Genomic DNA, 14,726 nt, shown 5'->3' with positions numbered 1-14,726 from the left:
AGAAGCTGCCCTTTCAAGGACAACTCCTACGAGAACTATGGCTGACCCAAGGCCTTTCCAGCAGCTGCAAGTGGAGGATTGGGGAATCAAATGTGGTTCTCCCAGATAAGAGTCCGTGCACTTAACTGCTACACCAAACTGGAGGGAGTTATGGGTCTGAAACAGCAGTCCAGCCAGGGGGCAGATGGTCACAGAAGGGGTCATCCTAGCACAGAAGAGTTAATTCACACCTCCAACACTGTGGGTTGAAATGCCTTGCCTAGGGCACCACGATGACCACAGAGCCCAGTTTCTCAGCATCTGGGCTCAGTGTGCCAGACAGCTACAGGGAAGAGGAGGCCGATCAGGGGTTCCTAGACTGCTATCCTGCTCACCCAGCTTCCATGAGGCCACACAGACGGTTGTTGCTTGGCCCAGTACAGAAAGGAGGGCCAGAGAGGTCTCACATTCCCCACAAAGAGCTTGCTGTGGTCTCTCCACCCCTCCAAGAGGAGGAAACGGCATTCCCCTACAGAGAACCACACCACAGTGCCCTGGAATGGTAGCACACAAAAACCATTATGGATGGGCCAGCGTGCAAATAACGATCATTTAGCAAGACTAACTTTCTGAGCTCGCTTGCTGCTGGTGCAAATGGGAGGGATCAAATATCTTCACTGCCCTGGCAGGCCTTGAGGTTCAAAAATACCTTCTCTTCATTTTGAGAGATTAGAGAATGAAGTCAAGTATTACTGAAGGGATTTATTGAGACTAATTTTATTTTTGTTTGTCTCTTACTCATCTTGTTAAACAGATCCTCCGGTTAATCTATCAAGGGCTGGACAGATTAAGCTGGAGGTTCTGTTTATGTACAGCCTGTTAAAGCAACAAACAACACGGCCACAGAAAGCAGTGGCAGCCACAAACACAGACAGCTTCAAGAGGGGACTGGAGAAGCAGATGAAGTGGGGCTGTAGCTCAGTGGCAGAGCCTCTGCTTGGCATGCAGAAGGTCCCAGGTTCAATCCCCGGCATCTCCAGTTAAAAGGACCAGGAAGGAGGTGACCGTAAAGACCTCAGCCTGTGACCCTGGAGAGCCATGCAGAGGGGGTGTAGCTCAGGAGCAGAGTCTCTGCTTGGCATGCAGAAGGTCCCAGGTTCAATCCCTGGCATCTCCAGCTAAAAGGGTCAGGTAGGAGGGGATGGGAAAGACCTCAGCCTGAGACCCTGGAGAGCCATGCAGAGGGGCTGTAGCTCAGGGACAGAGCCTCTGCTTGGCATGCAGAAGGTCCCAGGTTCAATCCCCGGCATCTCCAGTTAAAAGGACCAGGAAGGAGGTGACCGTAAAGACCTCAGCCTGTGACCCTGGAGAGCCATGCAGAGGGGGTGTAGCTCAGGAGCAGAGTCTCTGCTTGGCATGCAGAAGGTCCCAGGTTCAATCCCTGGCATCTCCAGCTAAAAGGGTCAGGTAGGAGGGGATGGGAAAGACCTCAGCCTGAGACCCTGGAGAGCCATGCAGAGGGGCTGTAGCTCAGGAGCAGAGTCTCTGTTTGACATGCAGAAGGTCCCAGGTTCAATCCCCGGCATCTCCAGTTAAAAGGACCAGGAAGGAGGTGACCGTAAAGACCTCAGCCTGTGACCCTGGAGAGCCATGCAGAGGGGGTGTAGCTTAGGAGCAGAGTCTCTGCTTGGCATGCAGAAGGTCCCAGGTTCAATCCCCGGCATCTCCAGTTAAAAGGGTCAGGTAGGAGGGGATGGGAAAGACCTCAGCCTGAGACCCTGGAGAGCCATGCAGAGGGGCTGTAGCTCAGGGGCAGAGCCTCTGCTTGGCATGCAGAAGGTCCCAGGTTCAATCCCCGGCATCTCCAGTTAAAAGGACAAGGAAGGAGGCGATGGGAAAGACTTCCACTTGAGATACTGCAGAGCACCTGCCAGTCTGAGTAGACAAGACTGATTTTGATGGACCCAAGAGGGCCTGATTCAGTATAAGGCACCTTGTTCACACTGTTGAGGGTATATAATATTTGATACTCTTTTTGAATGAATATACATTGCTCATAGAAGGACAAGGTCATCTTCATTCACAACAATGAGGAGGTCCCCTTTCATTATCAACCCCTGCAGGAATCCCAAGAGCTCTGCATGGCTGACAGGTGAACTTGAGCATCAGCCAAAGCTAAGGAGGGAAAGCCCAGGTGCTTCATCCACAGAAGATTATCCCTGTCGTCTCCAGTTTGAGGAATTTCATGTAGTCGGAGTGGAGAAGAATGCAAGGCATGACTTTAAAGGTCAAGGGACAGTTGAAGCAGACCGCACCAGGAAAGAGGGACCGATGGTTTTGTTAAGGCAACACTAGAGACAACCGCATAACAACAAGTGATGCACACAAATTTATTAATGCAACCGATAAATTACCCATACCCAAATTACTGCATGATTACATTTAAAAAAAAAAAAAACTCCAAAAGATGCTCCAAGAGCAGAAGTTTATTATCAAACTGGAAGTGCTCTCAGAAGCTAACATGAAACCAAACCAAGAGAAAAGGGCCAGTTTGCAGAACCACTTCAAAACCCATCTTTTTCAAGGAAATAAAACATTGCATGCAAAACCGTTGGGGGTATCAAAACCAAACAGATCAATACATGCAAAGGGACATTTCTGCCTTGGTTGGAAAGATCCCTTCCTGCTTGCTTCCTTGCTGGGAACTGGGGCCAAAATGCCACATGCAAGAATCCCTAGCCAGCCCAGGGGGATGTGACTCCCCCTCACGTTTGAGCTTCCGGAGGCAGACGAAGGCAGTTTTATTTGCTGTTGCATTTCACTAATCTGGTTTTTATTTACTGGCAGTCCTGTGGTGCTGGAGAAGACTCTTGAGAGTCCCTTGGACCGCAAGAAGATCCAATCAGTCCGTCCTAAGGGAAATCAACCCAGACTGTTCCCTGGAAGGTCAGATGCTGAAGCTGAAGCTCAAAGACTTTGGCCACCAAAGAGAAGGGAGTCCTCACTGGAGAAGACTCTTGAGAGACCCTTGGACTGCAAGAAGATCCAATCAGTCAGTCCTAAGGGAAATCAACCCTGACGGTTCACTGGAAGGTCAGACGCTGAAGCTGAAGCTCAAATCCTTTGGCCACCCAATGAGAAGGGAAAACTCCCTGGAGAAGACTCCTGAGAGTCCCATGGCCTGCAAGAAGGTCCAATCAGTCAGTCCTAAGGGAAATCAACCCTGACTGTTCACTGGAAGGTCAGATGCTGAAGCTGAAGCTCAAATACTTTGGTCACTCAATGAGAAGGGAGCACTCACTGGAGAAGACTCTTGAGAGTCCCTTGGACTGCAAGAAGTTCAAATCAGTCAGTCCTTAGGGAAATCAACCCAGACTGTTCCCTGGAAGGTCAGATGCTGAAGCTGAAGCTGAAATACTTTGGCCACCAAATGAGAAGGGAGCACTCCCTGGAGAAGACCCTGATGCTGGGAAAGACAGAAGGCAAAAGAAGAAGGGGACGGCAAAAGAGGAGATGGCTGGACAGTGTTACTGATGTAACAAACACAAATTTGAGCAGACTTCAGAGTATGGTGGAAGACAGGAGGGCCTGGTGTGACTTAGTCAATGGGGTCGCAAAGAGTTAGACTCGGCTGTCCGACTGAACAACAACAAAGTCCTGATTGAGGTTTTAAATTTGTTTTGTTTTTTAATTTGTTTTTCTTTTTTACACCATGAGGGTCTTCAGGGTCTTCAAGGTTTTAAATTGTGAAAATTTAGGTGTTTTTTTAAACTAATCATTGTTTTATATACCTTACTGCAATCACCATGTCATCAACATAAGCAAACTTCCTGGATATCAGGAACATCAAAAACGTACACATAAATAGAATAGCCCATGTTACCTCAGGGGAATATCTGGCAAGACTCCTTACCTCCTCGTATCTGTCAAACATAGCACCCTCTTGAAGGAAGGACGGAACTGGCTTCTGCCAGTTGAATTCGTACGGTTTCGCCATTATGTTTTAAAAACCCTGAAACAAAACCAGTAAGATAAATTAGTGTCTGTCTATCATAACATGAAGCTGCAATTGGCCCTGCTGGTGGACCTCCTCATGGCCCCTGGGTTTTGGCCACTGTGTGACACAGAGTGCTGGGCTGGATGGGCCATTGGCCAGATCCAACATGGCTGCTCTTCTGTTCTTATGTCTGGGGCAGTGATGTCCTGTATTCTTGGTGCTTGGGGGAGCAGAGTGGGAGGGCTTCTGGAGTTCTGGCCCCACTGGTGAACCTCCTAATGGCCCCTGGGTTTTGGCCACTGTGTGACACAGAATGTTGGACTGGATGGGCCATTGGCCTAATCCAACATGGTTTCTCTTATGTCTTTATGTGTGGGGCAGTGATGTTCTGTATTGGTGGGGGGGGGCAACAGTGGCAGGGATTCTGGAGTTCTGGCCCCTCTGGTGGACCTCCTGATGGACCCTGGGTTTTGGCCACTGTGTGACACAGTCTTGGACTGGCCATTGGCCTGATCCAATATGGCTTCTCTTATGTTCATATCTGGGGCAGTGATGCTCTGTCTTCTTGGTGCTTGGGGGGGGGGCAAAAGTGGAAGGGCTTCTGGAGTTCTGGCCCCACTAGTGGACCTCCTGATGGCCCCTGGGTTTTGGCCACTGGGTGACACACAGTGTTGGACTGGATAAGCCACTATCCTGATCCAACATGGTTGCTCTTCTCTAGAGTAGCATGCGTGAGTGTTTCATTTCTTGATATACACCATAATAAAGTGGTTTGTTAGAACTCCTCTTGCCATCATTTATTTTTGTGACAGTCACCCCAAAGAAATAACCAGCACTTGAAAAACACACCATGCTTCAAATATATACCTCCCTCCCCCCCCAAAAAAGAGACAATGGCAATAAAGAACCTAAGAACTGCCCTGCTGGATCAGACCAGAGGTCCAGCATCCTGCTCCACTCAGGGACAGCCCTCGACTCTCTGGTGCCCTAGGCACGGCTAATTTCTGCCCTCCCCAGGACTGACAACGTCACTAAATCACATGGGAGGTGCCCAATTTGGCTCCCCCAGAAGGATGGCACCCTAGGCGACCACCTAGTCAGCCATCCCTGGAACCCCATGAACAGCCCACGTTCCGCTGGTGCTTCAATGGCTCTCTGTTTAATACTCGATCAGGTTCAAGGTTCTGGTGTTAACCTTAAAGGCCCTAAATGTCCCGGGGCCAGTGTGCTTTCAGTACTGCCTCTCCTGGAATGCTTCCCCAAAGAGCATTGTGCTCAGCTGAGAAAAACCTGGAGATCCCGGCCCTGGAAAAAAATAGGCCAGGGCTTTCTTGGCCCTGGCTCCGACCTGTGGGACTCTCTGCCACATGACATTCGGGCCACCTGCAGCAGGACCCAGCTCCTACAAGGCAGAGACGTGGCTGAGGACATCAACGTTTTTAAATCAGCCAGGCCTCTTTTTCTGCCCACTTCTCCTTGGGACATGCGCTCTGTTTTAATTGCCATTTGCAGTGGCTGCTAAAATTGTTTTACTGTTTTTAGCTAATTAAATTCTATTGTTATTATAAATTTGAGTGTCATACACCTCTCTGTGCCCCCAGTATGGGGGAATGCAGCCTAAAAATCAACTAAAGAAACAAGCAAACATCTGGTTAAGCAATAAGGAAGAGCATGCCCTGTCACTTAGGGCAATTCATGAGCAGAAGGCGAAAACTTCAGTCCACCGTCTCTGGCCCAAGAATCCATCCAGCTGTGACTGGGCCATATGTAAGCATGAAATTTCTTGAACTGAAGATCCGGGCTGCGGTGAAAAAAGGTCAATATTCAAACGGAGTGCAACGCTCCGATCTTTCTGGTGAACAGATGAGCAGAATGGTGTAAGGCATCAGAACGCAACAGAGTTGCGCTATTCTCTCTGTTTCACATAGTGCTTCAACGAGCTTCAAGAGTACATTACGAAAATTCTTTCCTAGGAGAGCAACGCTTCAATATTCTCCCATCCAAGTAATTACCGGGCCCGACCGCGGTAGCGTTCCTGGTCATCACCATTACACACTGTAACAGAAAGTACTCTCAGCTGTAGGGTTGCCAATCCCCAGGTGGGGGCAGGGGATCCCCCGCTTTGGAGGCCCTCCCATCCTCGCTTCAGGGTCCTCAGAAAGGAGGAAAATGTCTGCTGGGCACTTCATTATTCCCTATGGAAACCAATTCCCATAGGGTATAATGGAGAATTGATCCGTGGGGATCTGGGGGAGTTGTTTTTTGAGACAGAGGCACCAAATTTTCAGCATAGCCTCTGATGCCTCTCCTCAAAACACCCCCCAAGTTTCAAAAGGATTGGACCAGGGGGTCCAATTCTATGAGTCCCAAAAGAAGGTGCCCCCATCCGCCATTATTTCCAACAGAGGGAAGGCATTTAAAAGGTGTGTGAACATATATGAACATATGAAGCTGCCTTATACTGAATCAGACCCTTGGTCCATCAAAGTCAGTATTGTCTCCTCAGACTGGCAGCGGCTCTCCAGGGTCTCAAGCTGAGGTTTCTCACACCTATTTGCCTGGACCCTTTTTTGGAGATGCCAGGGATTGAACCTGGGACCTTCTGCTTCCCAAGCAGATGCTCTACCACTGAGCCATCATCCCTCCCCTATTTTTAAATGTGATGGCCAGAACTCCCTTTAGAGTTCAATTCTGCTTGTCACAACTTTGCTCCTGGCTCCACCCTCAATGTCTCCTGGCTCCACCCCCAAAGTCCCCAGATATTTCGTGAGCTGGACTTGGCAACCCTACTCAGCTACACAAGAGCTCCAATTTATGAATGTTTCCCAACAGAAATAAAAAATCCTCGAAACAACATTTTTCTCATAATTTTTGAGATGGAAAGAAATCAAAGACGATTTTCTTGTACATGGCTGGAAACCAGAACCCCTAGAATCCAAAGAGGCCGTACATAATTTGATGAAACGCAATCTCACCGTGCAAGCACGGTGAACAACAATAACAAAATGATGCGAGAAATGTTACTAGACAACACCATTTTCAGTTCGAAGCCTCTAAAAACAGATTTAAAAATTCACAGTAGCGTCTGTTTCAATCAATCATAATTAACGATGTTGGCAGTCAGCAACCTGAACTACCGAAATGAGAACAGGGTGCAAACTGGCGGGTTGGGTTTTTATTTCCCACCTCCCACGGAATCTAAACATGTTCTTTTATGGTTTAAGAGAAGATGACGAAGAGAATTAAGACTGACATTTTAACTGAAGGCACTGAGAGCTCTCCCCCCCGCCCCTCCCTCCTGGGAAGGAATAAAGACACACAGAGCGCTTTATGCAAACTCCTGACCTTCACAACATTATGACTTAGATTAGAAGTTAGCGAAGGAGTTTTGAACTCCTTGGAGACGAGCAGCCAATACAAATGCACGACAAATGCCTGCTAATGAAAAATATTTCAGACCTTTAAAGAAGGGCAATGGAAATTATTGACATTTGAGGGCAACCTCTTTCTCTCTTAAGTTTTAATGTCAACCAATTAGTTTCGAAAATAGATACATTAACAAACAACGACAACTGAAAGAGAGCTCAAGCCTAATCCTTGCGTCTCTCCCCCCTGCCTTGACATCCACAAAATTCCTCGCGGATAATCTCATCCATGCCTTAGGCTTTAACTAGGCCCAGATCTTCAATTGTTACGTTTTAAAAAAAATATCATATTTCTGTACCACATTCTTAAGTGGGCATTGGTAATACTCTCCAGTAAGATGAAGCATTAGATAAAGACAAACTTTATTAAAGCAGAACGTGACTTAGTATTAATTTTTGCTAGCACTGCAGAGGGCTTTAAAATATATTTTAAAAGTTTATATTTATAAAAAGTAAACTAAAGGGAAAATTGCACTTTGGAGGATTAAGAACTAGATCTTAGAGAGGATTTCTGCAGAGGGGGTGTTGGCAACCATTTCCACCCCCTTCTCCTACTAGAGATCTCTGATTCCCCCTTCACAATAGGGGGTCCCCTTCCCTCCGAAAGCAGCATTTGTAGGGGTACTCTGGGTCACAATATGGGGGTGGTGGTGTTGTGTTCCACCAATGAACATCTCTTCCATCCGCTGAGATCCCCACTAAATTCAAGACTGAATACGCAAATCCATGGAGGTCCTTCTTAGTTCTTCCAGAAGGGGACTGCCCTAGCAAGATACCCCTCCTCCCGGAAAACAACAACACTATTTTACAGCCTTGTCCTAAAATGTGATTTGTCAACACAATTCACTATAGTTCCGGTTGCATTATTCATTGTTTTAGCCATTTCAAAAACACCTACCCGCCTATTGCCTAGCACAACCCTCCAAAGTGCCTCATGAAGATGACAAACCATTGAAAGAGCCATAAAATTTAAAGAGGGGCTCTACAGCTCACAAGTACAACCTTTGCCCAAATTCAAGCTCTGGCATTTCCTTATGAATGGATTTCCAGCAGCAGAGGGAAGAAGACTCCAAGCTGGGAGTCTTGAGAAGGCAACACCATCCGGAAGAGTCTGCTTGGTCTTTATGGACCAGCGGTCTATTTCCACATATAGCAGCTTCATTTGCTGATAGAGTCCCCTTAGCACATGAAAAGGGCTCCAGATCACCGGAGGGAAGCATTCATTCCCCTGCACGACGCCACCTAAGAAACAGCACACTGTTTTCTCCATGGAGGAAGCAAAACCCTCAAGCATGTGAGTCAGGAAAAGGAACCTTTGCCTCCTGGGCAGCCCAGCCTCCCCCGCCCCCACCTATGAAGCAACAAACGGCCAGTAGGGTCAGAGTTGGACGGTACCTCCAGGGTCATCTAGTCCAACCCCCTGCATAATGCAGGAAACTCACAAATACCTCCCCCTAAATTGCTGTCAGATGGCCATCCAGCCTCTGTTTAAAAACCTCCAAGGAAGGAGAGCCCACCGCCTCCTGAAGAATCATAGAATTGGAAGGGATCTCCAGGGTCATCTAGTCCTGCACAGTGCAGGAAACTCACAAACACCTCCCCCTAAATTCACAGGATCTTCATTGCTGTCAGATGGCCATCTAGCCTCTGTTTAGAAACCTCCAAGGAAGGAGAGCCCACCGCCTCCTGAAGAATCATAGAATTGGAAGGGATCTCCAGGGTCATCTAGTCCTGCACAGTGCAGGAAACTCACAAACACCTCCCCCTAAATTCACAGGATCTTCATTGCTGTCAGATGGCCATCTAGCCTCTGTTTAAAAACCTCCAAGGAAGGAGAGCCCGCCACCTCCCAAGGAGGAAGCCTGTTCCACTGAGGAACCGCTCTAAACTCACAAACACCTCCCCCTAAATTCACAGGATCCTCATTGCTGTCAGATGGCCATCTAGCCTCTGTTTAAAACCTCCAAGGAAGGGGAGCCCACCACCTCCCCAGGAGGAAGCCTGTTCCACTGAGGAACTGCTCTAAACTCACAAACACCTCCCCCTAAATTCACAGGATCCTCATTGCTGTCAGCAGGCCATTTAGCCTCTGTTTAAAAACCTCCAAGGAAGGAGAGCCCACCACCTCCCGAGGAGGAAGCCTGTTCCACTGAGGAACCGCTCTAAACTCACAAACCCCTCCCCCTAAATTCACAGGATCCTCATTGCTGTCAGATGGCCATCTAGCCTCTGTTGAAAAACCTCCAAGGAAGGAGAGCCCACCACCTCCCGAGGAGGAAGCCTGTTCCACTGAGGAATCACTCTAACGATCAGGAAGTTGTTCCTCATGTTGAGCTGGAAACTCTTGATTTAATTTCAACCCACTGGTTCTGGTCCTACCTTCTGGGGCCACAGAAAACAAGGTCAAGCTGAACAACTATTGGGCTTTCTGCAGTGAGCGGAAGAGGCCCAGTGAACAGGAGCCTCGCGGGCAACCATGTTGGTCTGGAGCGGTCATCGAGTCAGGCACCTTGAAGGCAAACAAAAGTTTATTCAAGGGATGAGCACTTGTGTGCACACCCCCTCCCTCAGACACCAGGACTACAAAGGCGCCATGATGAGGCCATCGTGAGGCAACAGTTAGGAAACGAGATGCGTGCCAGATATTTGCATTCCATATGCTGGGGGAAATCAGATGTATTTTACACAATGGTCATACCTGTCTGACCCAATATGAACATATGAAGCTGCCTTCTACTGAATCAGATCCCCCAGGGCCCATCAAAGTCAGTCTTGTCTACCCAGACTGGCAGCGGCTCTCCAGGGTCTCCAGCTGAGGTTTTTCACGCCTACTTGCCTGGACCCTTTTTAATTGGAGATACCAGGGGCTGAACCTGGGACCTTCTGCTTACCAAGCAGATGCTCTACCACTCAGCCACCATCCTTCCCTATAGCTTGCCATGGGCCAGAGAAACATGGAAGTTGTATTCCTGTTTTATTCTGAGGAAGCTGCAATGACATTGAAGGAAAATTCTTAACAGAAAAATCCACTTGAACCAAGTGCATAATCCGCATGCCCCGCCCTGGAACCCTCACCTTGCCCAATATGTGTTGGAGTGAGTAACTCAGTATGTCTGGACATGGAGGTGGGGGGTGCTACTTCATTCTAAGGGTGTCTGGGTATTATCTCCTTGAATGAGATCCCTCTCTTTGTCTTAACCTGAGAGCTGCCCTCTGACCCCCTCCTCTCTTGTTTTCTTTGTCTTCTCCCTCACTTCACATGGCCTTCCATGGAGACACATGGCTCTGCAGGTCTCTCCTGTACAGACAGTGCCCTAATACTCCCACACACACGATGCTGGCAAGCTGGCCATTTGTGACACGGAAAGGGCTCTTTAGATTAGGCGCTCTCTCTCCTCTCTGACTGCAAACCTGAATGTTCTGGGGCAGGGATGCTCTGTATTCTTGGTGTTTGGGGGGACACAGTGGGAGGGCTTCTAGTAGTCCTGGCCCCACTGGTGGACCTCCTGATGGCCCCTTGGTTTTTTGGCCTCTGTGTGACAGAGTGTTGGACTGGATGGGCCATTGGCCTGATCCAACATGGCTTCTCTTATGTTCTTACGTCTGGGGCAGTGATGCTCTGTATTCTTGGTGCTTGGGGGGCACAGTGGGAGGGCTTCTAGTAGTCCTGGCCCCACTGGTGGACCTCCTGATGGCCCCTGGGTTTTTTGGCCTCTGTGTGACAGAGCGTTGGACTGGATGGGCCATTGGCCTGATCCAACATGGCTTCTCTTATGTTCTTATGTCTGGGGCAGTGATGCTCTGTATTCTTGGTGCTTGGGGGGCACAGTGGGAGGGCTTCTAGTAGTCCTGGCCCCACTGGTGGACCTCCTGATGGCCCCTGGGTTTTTTGGCCTCTGTGTGACAGAGCGTTGGACTGGATGGGCCATTGGCCTGATCCAACATGGCTTCTTTTATGTTCTTATGTCTGGGGCAGGGATGCTCTGTATTCTTGGTGCTTGGGGGGGGGGGGCGAGCACAGTGGGAGGGCTTCTAGTGTCCTGGCCCCACTGGTGGACCTCCTGATGGCACCTGGCTTTTTTGGCCACTGTGTGACAGAGCGTTGGACTGGATGGGCCATTGGCCCGATCCAACATGGCTTCTCTTATGTTCTTATATGACACAGAGTGTTGGACTGGATGGGCCATTGGCCTGATCCAACATGGCTTCTCTTATGTGAACTAGATCTACTTGAATAAATGTTAAGTTTACCTTTTAAATATCAGTTTGCCATCAGAACTCTGCTATATTACCCAAATATCCCAATAATCCATGTTGTCTTTACATCTGTCTGAACACCGTAGAGCTTGTTTGCCTGTTAGGAAGACAGGCCTTTGGCTGGTATTTCCCTACCTCTCTCCTTTCTCTCAAAGACCTGCGATGAACACAACACTGCCCAGTACCACGCTTGGCACACTCGGAAAAAAACACTTCTGACATCTTATAAATGCAGTGGTTTCCCAGCAGGAGTCTGGGCTGAAGTGTGGAGAATACAAACGCAATGCTTGACGGGTGTGCAGCCAAGCGCCTATCCTACTAGAATCACATTACTGGGAAAGGGGGGGGGGGGGACAAAGGAATGAATATAAGCGTTGTGCAAAAAGGGAATAGTCACGCAAACCCTGAAATAAACCACAAGAACAAAGTCTGAGTCCAGTGGCACCTTTAAAACCAACAAAGTTTAATTGAGGGTATAAACTTTTGTGTTGCGCATGCACATAAAAGAATATATCAGGAATAAAACTCTGTTGGCCTTAAAGGTTCCATTGGACTAAAGCTTTGTTCTGTAGCTTCAGACCCACCTGAAAACAAAGCACAAGTTAGTGAATGCAAGACCGAGGCACAGAAAGAGAAACCTTCTTAGAAGTCAGATGTTCCTCCACAGTGCTACATTCGCAAGCATATAGAGCCTGTGGTCTCTGCAGGAAGGTGGAGCGTCCCAATCAAACGTGGATCGCTTCCTTCTCTGCCTGGTAATCCCCAAGGGCTTGAAAAGGAATTTTCATTTTCTAGCAGATGGTTCTTTGGGCTAAGGAGAAGCTCAAAATGTAATTATAATTCTGATGGCTTTGATGGGAAATGGATGGAGAGGGGGGGGGAGTTCATGCTAAACTAAGAATAAGTAACATCATTAAGTTCATCTGTCACTCAAACTCTGCTTGAAGCGCAATCAAAAATCTTCCTTTAAGGGCATGAGCGGCCCACGGAGATCAGCACTATGACGCTGCAGATATCAGGAGCATCTGCTGCCAAAGATGTTTACAACTAAGGGAGGGTGAATACACACTCCAACTCAATCCCCCTCCCCCCCAGGGATTTTTGGCTTTTTGTGTGTTCCGACAATCACTGGTCATTCGTTTATTTTATCCCACCACTCGGGTCCCTCACACCTAGCTCCCCATCCTTGGCACTAATTAGCCCTTCCTGGTTAATTACTAATTAGTAATTAACACCCTCCCCACCACATACCTATAAGTGACTTCCGTTTCAGTGTATCTAAAGAAGTGTGCCGGCACACAAAAGCTTATACCCCCAAAAAACCTTTGCTGGACTCAGACTTCGTTTGATTGTCCTGCCTTGAACCATGAGGAAAAGTGAGATATAAATGTTTTGATCAGGGCTTTTTCTACAAAAAAAGCAGTAACTCATTTGCGTATTAGGCCACACCCCCTGACGCCAAGCCAGCTTGAACCGAGTTCCTGCACATTCCTACTAAAAATAAAAGCCCTGGTTTTGATAAATGAACATTTATTTAATTTCTCATTCACATGTCTCACTTAGATTCAAGACGAATTAAAGAATTATAAGAACAAGACCAACACAATGCACACAATAAATAATGCAATAAAACTGGGTTGGATCCGGCCAGCTTTTCCACCCCTTCTTTCCCAGTTCTTCCTGTTACAGACCCTATACCACACAGCTTTTGTACAAACCGACAGCCTTTTTTGGGCAATCAAAGGGAATCTCTCCTTTCTCTTCTATTAAGAGAAAATCTGCTGTCTACATCCTGGTGGATCTTTCTTCCCCCCAAGATGACATCATACAGCTGCAGCAAAGCTGGGAAGAATTTAGGAAGAAGAAGAAATTGGATTTATACCCTGCCCTTCTCTCTGAATCAGAGTCCCAGAGCGGCTCACAATCTCCTTTACCTTCCTCCACCAAAACAGAAACCCTGTGAGGTGGGTGGGGCTGAGAGGGCTCTCCCAGCAGCTGCCCTTTCAAGGACAACCTCTGCCAGAGCTATAGCTGACCCAAGGCCATTCCAGCAGCTGCAAGTGGAGGAGTGGGGAATCAAACCTGGTTCTCCCAGATAAGAGAGCTATGGCTGACCCAAGGCCATTCCAGCAGCTGCAAGTGGAGGAGTGGGGAATCAAACCTGGTTCTCCCAGATAAGAGAGCTCTGGCTGACCCAAGGCCATTCCAGCAGCTGCAAGTGGAGGAGTGGGGAATCAAACCTGGTTCTCCCAGATAAGAGAGCTATGGCTGACCCAAGACCATTCCAGCAGCTGCAAGTGGAGGAGTGGGGAATCAAACCTGGTTCTCCCAGATAAGAGAGCTATGGCTGACCCAAGGCCATTCCAGCAGCTGCAAGTGGAGGAGTGGGGAATCAAGCCTGGTTCTCCCAGATAAGAGAGCTCTGGCTGACCCAAGGCCATTCCAGCAGGTGCAAGTGGAGGAGTGGGGAATCAAACCTGGTTCTCCCAGATAAGAGAGCTCTGGCTGACCCAAGGCCATTCCAGCAGCTGCAAGTGGAGGAGTGGGGAATCAAACCCCGTTCTCCCAGATAAGAGTTCACGCACTTAACCACTACACTAAACTGGCTCTCTAAGAAGAAGAAATTGGATTTATATCCTGCCCTCAGAGTGGCTCACAATCTCCTTTCCCTTCCTCCCCCACAACAGACACCCTGTGAGGTGGGTGGGACTGAGAGAGCTCTCCCAGAAGCTGTCCTTTCAAGGACAGCTCCTGTGAAAGCTATGGCTGACCCAAGGCCATTCCAGCAGCTGCAAGTGGAGGAGTGGGGAATCAAACCCGATTCTCACAGATAAGAGACTCACAGATAAGAGACTTAAGCACTACACCAAATTGTAAACCCCTTAGAAGATGGATAGTGATGCAAAAGGGTCCCATCAGGGAACTGATGAGTCCTTAATCAAAATATTCAAGCTTTAGCCAATGGCTGTTCCATCGCCCACAATAAAAAAAAACTTGCTGACCACCCCCGGACCAAGAGAGGTGAAGCTGCAATGCACCCGCAACCGGGCCTTCTCCTCTGTAGCCCC

General features: G+C 48.4%; 1 protein-coding gene across 2 annotated transcripts in view; it reads right to left on the bottom strand.

The window, feature by feature from the left end:
- Positions 1 to 14,726, bottom strand: part of PLCB4 (phospholipase C beta 4) — a 126,809-nt gene that overhangs the window by 93,912 nt on the left and 18,171 nt on the right. For both annotated transcript variants that reach the window (XM_060261738.1, XM_060261821.1), the window contains exon 2: positions 3,893 to 3,991. In XM_060261738.1, the coding sequence (XP_060117721.1) occupies positions 3,893 to 3,976 (84 nt within the window). In that variant the 5' untranslated portion in view covers positions 3,977 to 3,991. The remainder of the gene's footprint in view (positions 1 to 3,892; positions 3,992 to 14,726) is intronic.

Source organism: Heteronotia binoei, chromosome 1 (assembly GCF_032191835.1).
Source record: "Heteronotia binoei isolate CCM8104 ecotype False Entrance Well chromosome 1, APGP_CSIRO_Hbin_v1, whole genome shotgun sequence".
Classification (NCBI taxonomy): Eukaryota; Metazoa; Chordata; class Lepidosauria; order Squamata; family Gekkonidae; genus Heteronotia; species Heteronotia binoei.
Note: the sequence above shows the minus strand (reverse complement) of the source record. Positions and strands in the feature narration are given on the sequence as shown.